Source organism: Chiloscyllium punctatum, chromosome 23 (genome assembly GCF_047496795.1).
Source record: "Chiloscyllium punctatum isolate Juve2018m chromosome 23, sChiPun1.3, whole genome shotgun sequence".
NCBI classification, from domain to species: Eukaryota; Metazoa; Chordata; class Chondrichthyes; order Orectolobiformes; family Hemiscylliidae; genus Chiloscyllium; species Chiloscyllium punctatum.
This window is the reverse complement of record NC_092761.1, coordinates 82,456,831-82,473,949: the sequence shown is the minus strand read 5'-3', so window position 1 is coordinate 82,473,949 and position 17,119 is coordinate 82,456,831. Positions and strand designations below refer to the sequence as shown.

The window sequence follows — 17,119 nt, the reverse complement described above, 5'->3', positions numbered from 1 at the left end:
GCACAGGCATCCTAGTGATTCTGGGAGGTGTTGATCAAGCCACTCACTAACTAAAGTATATTAGGCAAAAGTGAGGACTGCAGATGCTGGAAACCAGAGTTTAGATTAGAGTGGTGCTGGAAAAGCACAGCAGGTCAGGCAGCATCCGAAGAGCTGGAAAATCGACGTTTCGGGCAAAAGCCCTTCATCAGGAAGGGCTTTTGCTTGAAACGTCGATTTTCCTGCTCCTCGGATGCTGCCTGACCTGCTGTGCTTTTCCAGCACCACTCTAATCTAAAGTAGATTGTCAGTTTTTCTTAAAAAAAGACTAATTTTGTTCGTGCCAATTTGTATAGCTATTAGAATATGTTTGTTTATATTAATTACAACTAACAACATCAAATGGAGGTTGGTTACGTAATGGTTGATTGGGAGTTTAATTTGTATTCCTTAATTCACCGCTTTGGTTTCCGAAGCGATCAGGTGTCTACTCAAGTTGCAGTTGACGGTCCTGTGTTCACTTTCACCAAGTTTTCAATTCCTCCGTTGCGTTATGAACTAGAGATACAAGATCTTGTAGTTTTTGAACTATTTTTCCAGAGTAAGGAATAGTTAAGTTGTAGCTTCTCGCCAAATGATGGTATAACTGATTCAGATTATTAGTTGTGAGCCTCTGGGTCTCATTGGAATGATGCAGGATTTCTTCAAGCTTCTCCAATTGCTCATGAATGGTGGCGTATTCTTCCTGTCCAAATATTTCATGCAGCTCTTCATCAGCAAACGCCAGTTTCTTCCAAACCAAAATGGTCTGGTTGAAAACCTTATCAATGAGTGGCTCCTCTTTCCATGTGAGTCCTTTTGCCAAGGTGGAAAGTTGCTTTGTTGAACTAACAACCCAGTCTTCAAGAATTCCATCAATACCTGCTATCTTGGCCCTTTGTAGGGGGAGAAATAATATAGCAATGTTTTCACAACTTACATGTAAAACCTACAACACAAGAACAGGTCAATGAGACTACTTTGTCTGTGATGGTGTTTATATCCTAATCAAGGTTCCTTCCATCCTGTCTCTGTATCCCACTGTTCCATTCTCTGTCAAATAAGTAGCAAGCCCTGCCTCTGTAAGGTCATCTGTCCTTCACTACCTCACTTCCTCTTGATGAAAACACACAAGGGGATGCACAAAGGTAAAAATTGTTGTTGACCTTTCTTTTTTGAGTGTGGGGGTAGCAATGCCAGATATCCACCATTACCTCCCCACCCTCTTCCCCGCCTCCAAGGCAGCTTTGCTACCTCATCATTGATCTGAGCCTGTGCTGCTGAACACTCAGTGGACGGTTGAGCAGTGTGCACTGCTGCCAGGTGGTACGGACCTCTGAAAGGCACTCTGTCCCATAGAATCGTGGAATCCCTTCAGTGTGGAAGCAGGCCCTTCGGCCCAACAAGTCCACATTGACCCTCTGAAAAGAAACCCACTCAGACCCATTCCCCCTACCATATTACTCCTGAGTAATGCATCTAACCTACACACCCCTGAACACTATGGCAATTTAGCATGGTCAATTCACCTAACTTGCACATCTTTGGACCGTGGGAGGAAACCAGTGTATCCAGAGGAAACCCACGGCGTGCAAACTCCACACAGACAGTCGCCCAAGGTTGGAATCGAACCTGGGTCCCTGGCGCTGTGAGGCAGCAGTGCTAACCACTGAGCCAGCGTGTCACCCATTGAAAGAGGAGCTGCCAACTACTGCTGGCTGACTGTTCTGGCACTGGCTACAAATAGGAGCTGCACAACAGAGCAGCTGAGAAAAGAGAGGGGTCCTGGGGTCATGAAGTAATGCTGAAGGCCTCAGTGGCAGACATCAATGAGAGAAATGCTGATGTTTCTATAAGAACTTGGCCGCAGAGCCACACAAAGTTTCTTCATCTCACATGGGTGGCTAATGTCAGGAACTACACCTTCAGATAACATTTCCTATCCCATATAGCACCAACCACTTTCTTTGTCCAATGCGTTACAGCCCAAAATAACCCATTAGTGTCCCCTGGCATTCAAGATTCCGGCCTCATCTCCAAATATTCCAACTCACCCCCATACACATCCTACTGATGCCAGTTTTATCTCCAGCACTCACTGTTTTGACATACCTCTGGCTTTTGAGCATAACCCAAACACTATGCAACACAATTACTAACATCTGCTTGCTATTGCAAGATGAGGACCCTCATGACCATTTGGAGCAGGGATAGAGATACCTGCATCTCCTGACCTCTATCAGAGTCACTAAGAACATTGAGGACAATGGTATGTTCCTGCCTTCTGCCCCATCTCAACATACATCTATCACACTCTTACCCTGTTCTCTGGTGAGAAGTGCAAGTTAGGGATGTTGTGACATATAAAATCTACAACACAGGAACAGATCGATGAAACTGTGATGGTGTTTATATCCCATTCAAGGTTCCTCCCACCCTGTCTCTGTATCCCACTGTTCCATTATGTGTCAAATATGTAGCAAGCCCTGCCTCTGTCAGAGTTTGCATTGTATCTGAGCCCCTTCCCACAACCAATCAAGTTGCTCCTTCCAGCCATCTAAGAACAGCCACCTACCAAGTCACAGAAGGTCCAGGAGAAATGGAGTCAACCCATCGAACAATAAGCACCAACAGCTCAGACACTGGCATTGCATGAATTCTAGAGGCTAATATAGAGTTAGGATCTGCATTCAGTGAATTAATGGGTTCTACCTGGCTGCAACCACACCAGAGAGAGCTCATAGCTCAGGAGCAGGCTAACTAGAAAATGAGATGAAACTTCAGCTGCCCACTAGAGGCTTAGATAATGACTGCAATGGGTAATGAACCAGAGTATACTGACATTAGCTCCCCTGCAGGGGGGGATAAGATGACATCTTGGGTTCACTGATAAGGATGCAGAAAGAGGCCCTGGGGTATGGGCGATAGCTTCAAGTTACTGTCAAGGGGTTTGGGATTTCCACTCCAACTTAGCAGAGGATATCACCTCTCTGTAACCTCTGCTTCATCTCTCCGCATGGCCAGAAAGATTGCTGTTGCAATGCCAACAGCTTTGGAAGCCTTTATGTGGCCATGCCACCAAATTCCCTGAGCAAAACTCCCCCACCCCACCACACAATACACACCACTTCCCCTTCGCTCCCAGTAGAGATGCAGGACCCTTTTCTATCACACCTATAAAAAAGTCAACTTCCTGAAACACTCCACAGTACTACCTCTGCAAACACCCAATTTGGTCAAAATCAGTACTTGCAAGTTGGACAATTGGCCCTCTAACCATGCCAGTGGGGGGAAATTCCCTCTTTCAGTGGCACTCGTCTCCTTTGCTGAGTGACCCAACACAGCATTTCTGTGGCCCCGTGTGGTCCAAAATTGGAATTCACCAGGAATGGCTGCCTGGAGAAGAGCAGGTGGTCACATGGCCAGTGGTCGATGACCCAGAATGGAGCAGGATGATCAGTGGGGCTGGAACAGGGTGGCTGGTGGTAACCGGCCTGACAGCCCGGAGCAGTCAGCCTGTCATAGATGGCAGTCAGCTACTTGTGAGTCCCATAGTGGTCTGCCTAGTACGGGGGGAGTGTGAGATCATGTGTGGAAAGCCCCCAGCATGGTGTGACTACAGCTACAGAAGGACTTTAATGTCTGTCTTTTAACTTTATTTCTTTATTTTCTCAATTTATACAATGGATAACTGCAATGGAGAACCTTCAATCTTTTTCTTCCTTTCTCTTTCTTTGTACCTAATCTATTTTAGTGCCTAAGATCTGTAACTAGGTACTTTGTACCTAAGATGGTGCCGTGTATGGTGCCATTTCCTGTACTTTTGTACTTGAGTACATGTGACAATAAAACCTAATTCTAACTCTAATCTGGCCAGTTGGTAAAATACCATTGACATGGAGTTGTATTCCTTAGCCACAGATGCCAACAAGGCAATGCACAATAATAATCTACTGATATTAATGTTTGAGAAAATTCATAAGGAGAGGCTGATGGAGTTTTATTGTTTTGACAGCGCAGTGGAGTGAGCAAAAAGGATAATTCTGAATGTTGGAGGATGGCTGTGAGCATATTTCGCTACCCTGCGACCCTTGGCTTTAAGGTGACCCCATCAAAGTTTACACGATTAGAACTGGAAATGGCAAATTTAGTACCTGGCAATTTAGTTTATTATGGTGAAGGAACCAAACACTATAGAATAAAAATGTAAAACTAGAAGACAGAGGGAACTCAGGAGGAGTTTGTTCATTTGGAAAGGATTACTGTGCCAGTGAAAACTATTGAAATGTGAAGGTGTTATGTATCTAAGGGAGAGAGGAGCCTGAGGGAAAGAACAAGGTCAGGGTCAGATGTGTTGACATTAAAGCAGATTTCCTGTTGCTAAATATTTTAAATAAACAAGTAGAGTGATTAGGCCACAAGACACTGTGATCAGGCTGGAAGGATAATATCTGAACAGATTTCCTCACAATCTCAGGGAATCTAGTCAGAAAATGTTGCAGTCACAGTCTTTAAAGAGAAGGAAAACCTAGACATGGTCTGCTGCCTAGCACCCCTCAGGATTGAGTAATCAGCCCATTTGTGCATATTCTCAGCTGACATACATTACTGTTACAACAATAAGGAAAAATTGGAGGGGTTCTTGTGGCGCAGTGGTAGTGTCCCTACCCCTATCCCTGTATCGAGAGACCAGGGTTCAAGTCCCAGCCAGCTCCAGAAGTGCATAATAACATGGCTGAACAGATTGATTAGGAAAAACAGGTTAAACTTAAAACAAAAAACTGAGGGTAACTTGATGTGAGCTGAGTGCTATAGCAGCAGGGATGTGTGAGGCCCATAACCCAGAGGGTGATGGCTTGGGGAAACCATCCTCTGTTGTTTGCAAGGTCCTTTTGTGATACAAGTGGTAGTGTTCCTACCCCTGGACCAGGAAGCCCAGGTTCAAGTTCCATCTGCTCCAGAAGTCTGTAATAACATCATTGAACACGTTAATCAGAAAAATAGATTAATAAAACAAAATTTAAGGGTAACTTACTCGATGTATTTAGAGAGAAGTGGTCAACTGCTGGGGATATAGTGCTTCATCTCCCCTCCAACTCCATATTGATTGAGCCCCTTCCTACTCTCCCCCTTCACTTTGATGGCTTGCATTACCCATGATGGGCTTTGCTTGTAAATATTTAATTGGCTACACAGGCGATTACTGTGGTGGTTAGTAGCATTAAAAAAAAGGCCCTGGTGATTAGGTGATGGGAAAGTTGTATGTGAGAGCATGTCTGGATATAAAAAAAAGAAAAATGTAAGGGTAACTTGAGAGGTTTTTGTTGGACAGTGGTAGTGTCCCTATCTATGATCTAGAATGCCTGGGTTTGAATCCCACCTGCTTCCGATGTGTTTTGTAATACATCTAAATACATTGATTCAAAAAACTAAGGGTAACTTGTATTGATAATCTGACTTTAAATTAAGTAAAACATCACAAGGTGCACGATCAAATAGCACTTAATGCTCAACCACATGAGGCAATATTGTAATTTGTGACCAAAAGCCTGGTCAAAATCAAAAGTTTTAAGGAATATCTTCAAGGTAGAGAGAGTGACTAACTGGAAATACATCCGATGATGTTTAAATAACTGGTCACAAATTACTTACTGAATTGATTTGCCGATGTCAGACTGCGAGAGGACTTCAATGGCTCTAGTAACTATTTCACTCCTGATATTCAATAAATCCCACAAAGGGTGTGGCCTGGATACGGGTTCATTCAATTCAGTTTCATTCTGGGGGATAACATTACCCTGGATTCCTGAGGAAGAAGATAAGAAAAAAATCCTGCTTAGTCAGAGTGTTTATGTGGAAAGATCATGTGAGGGGCTACATCCTTAATGTCAAGAGATGGGATGGCCAAGTGGTATTACACAGGATTGTTAATCTAGAGATCCAGGTCATGTTCTGGGGACATAGGTTTGAATCTCTGCTGTGGCTGTGGTGGAATTTGAATTCAAATTTTTTTAAAAATATGGAATTATGAGTCTAATGATGATCAATCCATTGTCAAGAAAAACCCAACTGATTCACTAATGTCCTCTAGGGAGGACATTGCCAGCCTAGACAGCAGTGCCCTCATCCCATGACTGAATAAAACTAAGCTCAATTATGTGATCAGTCTTCTTTATGAAAGACCTATTTCTCATAATAGTCCAGGTTGATGGGTGCCTACAGCATGGACAACATTCAGGTGTCAGCCGTGACTCAGTTGGTAGCTGCTGAAGCTCCGAGAGCAAACATACCTTTGAATCCTGAGTATGAAATCAAGGCTGACTCTTCAGTGCTGGACAGAGGGAGTGCTGCCTCTCACATTGAGTATGAAATCAAAATCCCATCTGTAATTCCATGCTGATCCCATTTAGAACAGAAGTAAAAGGCAATCCTCCTAAGAATCCAGGCAAATATTTATTCCAACATCACACAAATAGATCATTGAGGTCAGGTTGAAGGTCCCACCTTCTCAACCTTGCCTCTCGCCTGAGGTGTGGTGACCCTCAGGTTAAACTCACCACCAGTTGTCTCTCAATGACATGCAGACCCACTGTCAATTAGAGAGCAGCCCTATGATCCACTGGGACTGTGGCTACTTTGGTTGTTTATTAGATTTTGTCAACTACAAATTGATTGACATATTTCCTACATAACCACATTTCACAAAAGTGCTTCATTTAATGTAAAACTCTTTGGTATGTCTAATTAGCGTAGAAGCTGTTATCTAATTTCATGCTTTTCTTTTCTTCTTGTCACCTGATGTCCATGAACACACGTTCTAGCCCAGGGGGCTACACTACAATGCAGGATAGGAAACCCTTGCTCACTGTAACTGAGGGTTACTTCAACTGGGTCTTGCAATCAAAATGGTTATTCAAATACTTCTTAGCGTAATGAACAAGAGTGCCCATCTCACTGAGCTATCACAAAGTGTGTCACACCCAAGCAACTCATTAGTTTTATGCTGCCATCATATGCACAGCAAGATTCCAAAAATAAGCAGTTTGAAGGGGGATGTCAGTATGGTTTGGATGATGCAGTTTGAGGAAGGACTAATGGTCAGGCCACGGGGAAAATTTTCAGATAATGTTTGACAGATAATACTTCACACTATCAGAAAAGCCAGTGTCAAATCTCATCTGAATCATAAATCCGCATTCTTTCCATCCATCAGTATCAAAATTAATCTCATTACTATTTGTTTTGAAGATAGCCTTGAATATAACAGAGCTGAAATTTTTTTCAGCTGTGGACAACATCACAAAAATAACCTTAATTAACAAAAAAAGTACCTCTGATACACTATAAATTCTTCTTTATTATGCTTAGATTAGATTCCCTACAGTGTGGAAACAGGTCCTTTGGCCCAACCAGTCCACACCGACCCTCCAAAGATTAACCCACCCAGACCCATTTCCCTCTGACTAATGCACCTAACACTATGGGCAATTTAGAATGGCTAATTCACCTGACCTGCACATCTTTGGATTGTGGGAGGAAACCAGAGGAAACCCTCACAGACACAGGGAGAATGTGCAAACTCCACACAGACAGTCACCCGAGGCAGGAATTGGTGCTGTGAGGCAGCAGTGCTAACCACTGAGCCGCCATGCCACCGCTTTTTAGGAAAGTTAATCAAAGTCACCACATTTTCTCTTATTTTTAGGCTATCAAAATGACACTGAATTTTGGCAACAAATGCAAGTTTTCACAGTAATGTATTGTATTTCACTGTGAAATACATGTGACAATAAATCATTCATTCATTCACATGAGCTAAGACAATGGTCTGTAGCCTGGCAATTGATAAACTAGTCAATTGCTTCCAGTCTAACTGGGTCACTTGTCAGGGTGACCTTGGCTCCCATGATCCTACCATAGCCATTTTAATTCAGCTGTGTCAGAGATGCCGAGGGAGCACTTTGTTCAACTTCTGTTTCTCATTGAACACATCCCATTTAACATTGCAGCTGAATCATAATCTGAATGGATAACTAATAGGAAATGTGTTCCATTCAATTGTATTAATGCTCTTCACTTTGGTGTAGATTGGAGGGAGCTGCACTTTGTATCTGGGACATTTCACGCCCAGCTGGATTTGTTGAATGATGACCCAGAGTGCAAAGTGTGGAGAGATGTTTGACCCTAGCGGTAAGACCTCTCAAAATGAAAGAACTGACCCTGTCTCCTGCATTCAGCAATGTAGGACATGGGTGTTGTGGTATATTCCATTTTATGTGTTGTAATTTACAGAACCTCAAGCTCCCTGTACTGCACAAACAAAGGAAACTGGAAACCTGTTAAAATAATCTATTGCTCTGATTTTCAGTTCCTACATCATTGTTTTGTTTTACGAATGTTTTGTGTTAGTTTGAAGAGACTTTTAATGTACCTTTGACCAGAAGGAGCATCAAAGTAACTGTAAGCATCTTCATAATGGTGTCAGGTCCTCACACCTCTGTGGCGGCTAGAGAATTGAATGGGCATAACCATTATATTTATGTGTTAGAAGGTTCATTGTCACAGCACAATTCTTTACCAACCATACACAGGAAACGCAGAATTAAATTATTAATGATAGTTATTGCTGGGTCACTTCAAGACATTGGAGTGACCTTTGGAGCCAGATAGGAGATAAGATATCCCAAGCTTTGGGTATTTCACAGATCATTTTGTAATTTTCCCTGCCATTCTATTCTTACAAAGGGTTTTTGTAAAGGAGTAACGCTGTCTAACTAGAAACTATATAAACCTTTGGTGAGAACACATTCTAAGTATCATGTATAGTTTCAGTCTCCTAACTATTAGAAAAATATATATGCTAAAGCACTTTCTTCTCAGCCTACTAATTTTTCAAGCCCTGTATATCAGAACTGTGAAAATTTCTCTCTCCCTAAAGTTTTCTTCTTCCTACAGTCAGGTTTATAGAACTGGAGTATGGGACTCAAGTATGGTCTTGGCCTTATTCCCAATGCCTTCACATAATCTTTTAAACATTGCAGTCTGTTTCCAATATTGACCCTTGGACTTTTAGTTCAAAAAGATGCAGAGAATGCAGTAAATGTATATCCTACATAAGTCATCATTGAAGCTTCTGATACCTTTCTGGAATCTGTCCTGTTTGTACGTTTCTTTCATTTGAGCCTAAGAAAATGTACTGACAGCTGTGAAAGTTGAGTTCAAATCCATCCTGGACTAGTGGCTAAGTCTTTCTTGGTCTCTGCTGGTTGTAAGGTTTCTATGTGAAACAAGTTTAAGTAACCTAGTCTGACAGCAATTTATTATAACAAAATATCTGCCTTTTTTCAAGATCATTTCCTGGTTACTGATTCTGCATTGCATTTAGGCTGTGGCTGCACAATTTCTACATACTGCCCTTTTTAGTTTCAAATTGCCTTTCGCTTCAATCATTGCTTGAACTTATTAACCCTATCATTCATCAGTTCTGGACAATTACAAATTAGCAAGTCTTTACTCATTGATAGTTGGTTGTTATAGATGTAAACCATAACAGATGTCTTTGTTGCTACAAATTTAGAAGACCTGCAAAATCAGACAAAAATGAGCAAAACACCCCACAAAACAAAAAGGTGCTCCATTCCCTAATGTTAACATTATTCACCTTCATAGGAGTAGATTGGAGAGAGTTTTACACTGCATCTGGGGCATTCCATGCTGAGGTGGGTTTGTTGAACGTTGCCCAAGAGTGATAAATGTGGAGTAATGTTTGATATCCTGACAGTACCACTAATCCAGTAGAAGAATCAAGCTTGCCTTCTGTCATTCATTGATACAGGACATGGATGCTGCGATATATTTCACTCTGTATACTGCAATTTCCACAATCTCTCCATACTGCGCAGACAATGGAACCTACAAACTGGAAACCTGCCAGCTTCATATATTGCTGTGACTTATTAAGGCACAGGTAGGAAGTGGAAATATTTTCAGTGATGCAGCAGAGAGTGTTTAGAACTGAATGCATATAATTGGGGAAGATAAAAGAATATTTTCTTCAGGTAATGGTCCCATACTGACCTAGATGCTTGATATTGACACTGGCCTGTCATCACTTATTGAGGTGATTACACTTGGTATTTTTAAAAGCTTGCTGGTCTTATTTTGTTCCAAACTTCTTTGCAGCTCCTGAAACTTCCACTCTGCTCCCAGTTCAGGAGTAAAGATTTAGTTTGACCAGCTCAAACCTTCTCAAATTGCAGGTAGCTCGACTTCCTGATCATTTAGCTGGGCTGTAGTCACGGTGATTGAGAACACCCTGAACAATAGGTATTTTTATTGAAATTACTTTTCTATTGTACAAGTCATAGAGAAAACACAAGAATTATTGTAAAAAGAATACATACGCTTTTAAAAATATTTTTAAATTTACTCCATTAAACATGTGCATTTTCTAAATTATCAACATTAAAAATTGAAGTATTTAACTATTAACTGATTTTTCAAGTCTGACACCAATAAATGGCCAGTAATTCCAACAACAAGAGACATAGAAACAGACATACATTGCCTTCAGTATCTGGTTAAAAAAGCATTCAGCATTTGATTTTGAGAATTAGCACTGTGACCATTTATCTCCAGGTTTAAATTCAACAGAAAATAATATGTCAAGTCTTATGTGAAAACCAGTACTGATGGACACACAACTGCATGTAACTTAAAAGTAGTTGGCACTAACTTGGAAAGCTGCAGAAAATTGATAATGTTAGCAATAAAATAGGACAGAGTTATTTCTCCAAGTTTTACAATAAACTACAATCTTGGGAGAAACAGCTTTTCTGCTCCAATTGTTCAGTCAACACATAACTTGTGTTCCTTTTCTTGGTAATGCATATTTAATAAGCATTAAAGTGAATTTATGCTGCTGGTAGCAGTTTGGAACTGCATATTTACTGTATAATATGTATGGCTGTCACAGTAATCTTTCTCAGATACAGAGGACGTTCAGTGGCAGAATCCCAGCTGTTCAGTTACTCACAATGTAAATGGGTGAGTCAAAACATAAAGTGAGATGTTTAACATTAAAGTTGGCACCATACCAGAATTACTGCCCAAGAAGACACAAATGTCACCTGGCATCATGACAGGGCTTCCTCCAGGGACTCTCATGTCAATTCCCTCTGGACTTGAACCAAATTTTACTTCAGAATTATGCTATACTGTCAGTACTACTTTGAAACAAGAGTTGCTTTGCAGGAAATAGTGGAAACTGACCCTTAAATAGGATTTGTCTCCTACAAATAGGAGAAAGTGAGGACTGCAGGTGCTGGAGATCAGAGCTGAAAATGTATTAAAGACAGTAAGTACCAAAAACTTTCATGTACTTACCCCCACACTCTGGGTTCCTCAACTGTTCCAGAATCTTCCATCGGCCTCCGAAATCACTCCGGCGCCATTAACCACGCGGCCGCTGTTGCGCCCACGGCAACCACCGCCATCGCGAACCATGATGTCACTTCTGCCCCCACTAACCTTGCCGCCTCCGCGATCGCCACCCAGACAACTGCTCCATGATCGCCAGGAAGACCATCGCTGACAGATTCGCAGCCTCCGCGGGGTGCATGGCTATCGGGAACAACACCGTTTCTGCCGTCGCCACAGCTCGCGGACACCTCCTCTGACTGCCCCCTTGACCATGACCCCACCTCCCACCACCAAACCATCATCTCCCAGACCATCCATAACCTCATCACCTCAGGGGATCTCCCATCCACCACCTCCAACCTCATAGTCCCACAACCCCGCACCACCCGTTTCTACCTCCTGCCCAAAATCCACAAACCTGATGCCCCGGCCGACCCATTATCTCAACCTGCTCCTGCCCCACCGAACTCATCTCTGCATACCTCGACACGGTCCTGTCCCCCTTAGTCCAAGAACTCCCCACCTATGTTTGGGACACGACCCACGCCCTCCTCCATGGTTTTCGCTTCCCCGGTCCCCAATGCCTTATCTTCACCATGGACATCCAGTCCCTGTACACTTCCATCCCCCATCACGAAGGACTCAAAGCCCTCAGCTTCTTCCTTTCCCGCCGTACCAACCAGTACCCTTCCACTGACACCCTCCTTCGACTGACTGAACTGATCCTCACGCTGAACAACTTCTCTTTCCAATCCTCCCACTTCCTCCAAACCAAAGGAGTAGCCATGGGCACCCGCATGGGCCCTAGCTATGCCTGCCTCTTCGTAGGATATGTGGAACAGTCCATCTTCCGCAGCTACACTGGCACCACCTCCACCTTTACCTCCACTACATCGATGACTGTATCATCGCTGCCTCGTGCTCCCACGAGGAGGTTGAACAGTTCATCAACTTTACTAACACCTTCCACCCCAACCTCAAATTCACCTGGATCGTCTCAGACTCCTCCCTCCCCTTCCTAGACCTCTCCATTTCTATCTCGGTTGACCAAATCAACATGGACATTTACTATAAACTGACCGACTCCCACAGCTACCCAGACTACACCTCCTCCCACCCTGCCCCCTGTAAAAACGCCATTCCATATTCCCAATTCCTTCGTCTCCGCCGCATCTGCTCCCAGGAGGACCAGTTCCAATACCGAACAACCCAGATGGCCTCTTTCTTCAAAGACCGCAATTTCCCCCCAGACGTGATCAACGATGCCCTCCACCACATCTCCTCCACTTCCCGCTCCTCCGCCCTTGAGCCCCGCCCCTCCAATCGCCACCAGGACAGAACCCCACTGGCCCTCACCTACCACCCCACCAACCTCCAGACAGATCGTATCATCCGTCGTCATTTCTGCCACCTCCAAACGGACCCCTCCACCAGGAATATATTTCCCTCCCCTCCCCTATCAGTGTTGCGAAAAGACCACTCCTTCCGTAACTCCCTCGTCAGGTGCACACGCCCCACCAACCCAACCTCCATTCCCGGCACCTTCCCCTGCAACTGCAAGAAATACAAAACTTGCGCCCACACCTCCCCCCTCACTTCACTCCAAGGCACAAAGGGATCCTTCCATATCTGCCACAAATTCACCTGCACCTCCACACACATCATTTACTGCATCCACTGCACCCGATGTGGCCTCCTCTATATTGGGGAGACAGGCCGCCTACTTGCGGAACGTTTCAGAGAACACCTCTGGGACACCCGGACCAACCAACCCAACCACCCTGTGGCTCAACACTTCAACTCCCCCTCCCATTCCACCGAGGACATGCAGGTCCTTGGACTCCTCAATCCCACCAGACCATAGCAACACGACGGCTGGAGGAAGAGAGCCTCATCTTCCGCCTAGGAACCCTCCAACCACAAGGGATGAACTCAGATTTCTCCAGTTTCCTCATTTGCCTCCCCTCACCTTGTCTCAGTCCCAACCCTTGAACTCAGCACCACCTTCCTAACCTGCAATCTTCTTCCTGACCTCTCCACCCCCACCCCCACCCCCACTCCGGCCTATCACCCTCCCCTTGACCTCCTTCCACCTATCGCATTCCCAACGCCCCTCCCCCAAGTCCCTCCTCCCTACCCTTTATCTTCACCCGCTTGGTACACCTTCCTCATTCCTGAAGAAGGGCTCATGCCCAAAACGTCGATTCTCCTGCTCCTTGGATGCTACCTGACCTGCTGCGCCTTTCCAGCAACACATTTTCAGCTCTGATCTCCTACATCTACAAATAGTTTGTTTGCATTGAATGAAATGCAGACAGTTCTTGCTGAAGATGATCAAATGTATGATACAATGAATCAAGTTGGAGTATGTGGTCAGTTATCACAAACTAATCCTATAGCTACCTACAAGGAATCAAATGAGTAAAATAATTGCCATTCTACTCACAACATGCTTCTAAAATGTTGTTTCTATCCATACATCTGTCTCATAGTACCAGGGACCCAGGTTCGATTCCAGCCTCAGGCGACTGTCTGTGTGGAGTTTGCACATCCTCCCCATGTCTGTGTGGATTTCCTCCGGGTGTTCTAGTTTCCTCCCACAATTCAAAAGATGTGCAGGTTTGTGAATTGGCCATGCTAAATAATCTATAGTGTTCAGGGATGTGTAGGTTAGGTGCATTAGTCAGGAGTAAATATAGGATGATTGGGTAGGGGAATAGTCTAGGTGGGTTACTCTTCGGAGGGTTGGTGTGGACTTGGTGGGCTGAAGGGCCTGTTTCCACACTGTAGGGATTTTATGGTTCTATGAATCTGAAAATTAGGCATCATGTTGTGTCAGGTTTAGGTTTAGGGTCAGAAATGGCAATTTCTTCATTACATTTATTTTAGCTAATATAGATCACATCTACTGCTCTGCCCTCATCAATCATTTCCTTTATTGATCAGAGTATTGAGTACAGGAGTTGGGAGGTCATGTTGCGGCTGTACAGGACATTGATTAGGCCACTGTTGGAATATTGCGTGCAATTCTGGTCTCCTTCCTATCAGAAAGATGTTGTGAAACTTGAAAGGGTTCAGAAAAGATTTACAAGGATGTTGCCAGGGTTGGAGGATTTGAGCTATAGGGAGAGGCTGAACAGGCTGGGGCTGTTTTCCCTGGAGCGTTGGAGGCTGAGGGGATAGAGGTTTACAAAATTATGAGGGACATGGATAGGATAAATGGACAAAGTCTTTTCCCTGGGGTCAGGGAGTCCAGAACTAGAGGGCATAGGTTTAGGGTGAGAGGAGAAAGATATAAAAGAGACTTATGGGGCAACTTTTTCATGCAGAGGCTGGTACGTGTATGGAATGAGCTGCCAGAGGATGTGGTGGAGGCTGGTACAATTGCAACATTTAAGAGGCATTTGGATGGGTATATGAATAGGAAGGGTTTGGAGGGATATGGGCCGGGTGCTGGCAGGTGGGACTAGATTGGGTTGGGATATCTGGTCACTATGGACAGGTTGGATGGAAGGGTCTGTTTCCATGCTGTACATCTCTATGACTCTATCTCATTCATCACCACCTAGGAGTGTGCACTGTCCTACCTGCAGGTCAGACCCACCAGGGATGGAGGCACAGTGATAAAGATAGTCAAGGCTACGTTGTGCTGAGAATCCTCAAAATCAATTCTGAACCCCATGAAATCACATGGAATCAAACCTTGGTCAGGAAGCCTCATAAGAGCTATCACCACCCACCTCTGTCCATCGATGGAGAAGGGCTTGAAACATAAACATGATAGAAGTTTCTACAGGAATTAAAAAGGACAAGTGAAGTTTGAGTCCTCTAGACACTGATAATGGGGAGTTAATAAGGAAAAGATGAATGAAATGATCAAACATTTATTGTGAAGGAGGCCAAGAGAATCATCCAGGGGATACTTCAGGCTAGATATAGTTTTGAATGCTTTAGTTTATTTTTTGTGCTGAGTCATTTAGCTCTATCACATAGTATTTATGCTGTTTGGCATGAAAGTCATCCAGTTTTGGATCGTCACCAGGTAACACCATTTTCAGATATAGCTGGCACTACTCCTAGCATGCCGTACTGCACTCTTCATTCAAATCAGTGTTGAACCCCTAGCTTGATGATAACATTTGAGTGGGAAAAATGCTAAACCACGCGGTTGCACAATGTGTTGGAGTACATTTCTGCTGCTGATGGCCCATAATGCCACATGGATACCCAGGCTTGAATTGTGAGATTTGTTCAAAGTTTGTTTCTTAGTGCCACACAATACAATGTAAGATGTAATTAATGTGAAGGTAGGACAATGTCTGCTTTGACTTCAGGATGTGGTGGAGGCCTAAATTGCAACATTTAAGAGGCATTTGGATGGGTATATGAATAGGAAGAGTTTGGAGGGATATGGGCTGGGTGCTGGCAGGTGGGACTAGATTGGGTTGGGATATCTGGTCGGCATGGACAGGTTGGACCGAAGGGTCTGTTTCCAGGCTGTACATCTCTATGACTCTATAAAAGAAAATCTCATTCTCTCTCAGGCTTCAGAGATGGCCCCTTAACAGAGATCAGCCTCAACATCAGAATAGTTTGTTTTTGAAGGTTATGTGCAGGAGTGGGAAATCTAGACAGTTTCTTCCCTCCCTTGTGCAGGAAGGCACATTACACTTGGACGAACCAACTCAACCACATTATACCATTAGACATTATTCCAGAGAATATTTGGAAAGTTAGCCAAAGAGCTGTTTGGCGAGCTGAACAAAACTGAATATCAAAAAAGGTCTTTTCATTGACTGAAGCATTACTGAAATACATTTTCTTGTAATTTTACCTGTTTCCATGTGCTACAGTTTAGACCTCAGGAAACAATGAGAAAGCATTCCTTACCTGCTCAAATTAGTCTTCCTGCTTGTGCACTGTACATCTGCTTTCTCATCCTCAGATTTCTGAGATTTATTAACTTCATGTTATCTCTTCCAGCTGATAAGGAAAGGAACCATTAGCTAATTTGAATTACTTGTTTTTCATTCATGTGGAAATGGAGGATCAAGGACCAAAAATTCTGACCACTCAGCATTTTGCATCTCATAAATATTAACAGAACATGGTTAGAAGTTGATGTCTGCCTAACTTAATTGATCGATAAATGCACTGCCACCCGAGGTCAATTAAATCTGCATCTGATTGTAAAATTGCTGCAAAAATTGCCAAGCTGGCCTCCGAAATGTTTAGTGAAACAAAGGACTGGGCCAAAACTGAGAAATGCACAAGGAAAAATATCATGGAAATGTATCGTGCAATAAATAAAATAAAAAACCTCTGGGTGAATGCTTACTGCCAAAACAAATATAGTCCAGTAACTCAAACAACAGCAATTTCACACTGTGAGAGAGACAGACGTAAATCCATAGTTGGAGTAAATGTTTCTAAAAAATGTTTCAATAGACGTGGTCTATAATCGGGACGAATGGATGAATTGAAGTCATATTTTATCACCACAAGACATCTGGTCACGTCTGAAAAAGATGGAATAGTAAAGCACAAAATGAAGCCATTCAACCCATTGATTCTGTGCAATCTCTTTCTTAAAAAAAAATGCAGTTTGTCCCAGTCTCTGGTTATTCACAATATCATTGAAATTTGTTTTCTCTTTGATAAACTTTTTGTGTGGAAGCAG

The 17,119-nt window shown here is 43.3% G+C and overlaps 1 protein-coding gene across 2 annotated transcripts; it reads right to left on the bottom strand.

Annotated features, from left to right (window-relative positions):
* Positions 1 to 299: 299 nt before the first annotated feature.
* Positions 300 to 16,418, bottom strand: LOC140494183 (uncharacterized). Of its 2 annotated transcripts, none has more exons than XM_072593298.1 (4): positions 16,330 to 16,418; positions 8,450 to 8,524; positions 5,671 to 5,824; positions 300 to 914 (listed from the first exon to the last, which is right to left on the bottom strand). In XM_072593298.1, the coding sequence occupies exons 2-4, from the start codon at positions 8,490 to 8,492 to the stop codon at positions 503 to 505; spliced, it is 609 nt and encodes a 202-aa protein (XP_072449399.1). In that variant the 5' UTR covers positions 8,493 to 8,524; positions 16,330 to 16,418; the 3' UTR covers positions 300 to 502. The 2 variants fall into 2 exon arrangements, with proteins under 2 accessions (XP_072449399.1, XP_072449400.1); XM_072593299.1 differs by lacking the exon at positions 16,330 to 16,418 and adding an exon at positions 10,096 to 10,314.
* Between the last annotated feature and the right edge of the window lie 701 nt (positions 16,419 to 17,119).

What these genes read in the sequence shown, in the direction of transcription:
- LOC140494183 (XM_072593298.1), bottom strand. Translation starts at nt 8,492, where the DNA reads ATGAAGATGCTTACAGTTACTTTGATGCTCCTTCTGGTCAAAG. An exon ending in GATGCTCCTTCTGGTCAAAG is followed by an intron (nt 5,825 to 8,449) that starts GTACATTAAAAG and finishes CTTCTTCCTCAG; the next exon opens with GAATCCAGGGTAATGTTATC. An exon ending in GACATCGGCAAATCAATTCA is followed by an intron (nt 915 to 5,670) that starts GTAAGTAATTTG and finishes CCCCCTACAAAG; the next exon opens with GGCCAAGATAGCAGGTATTG.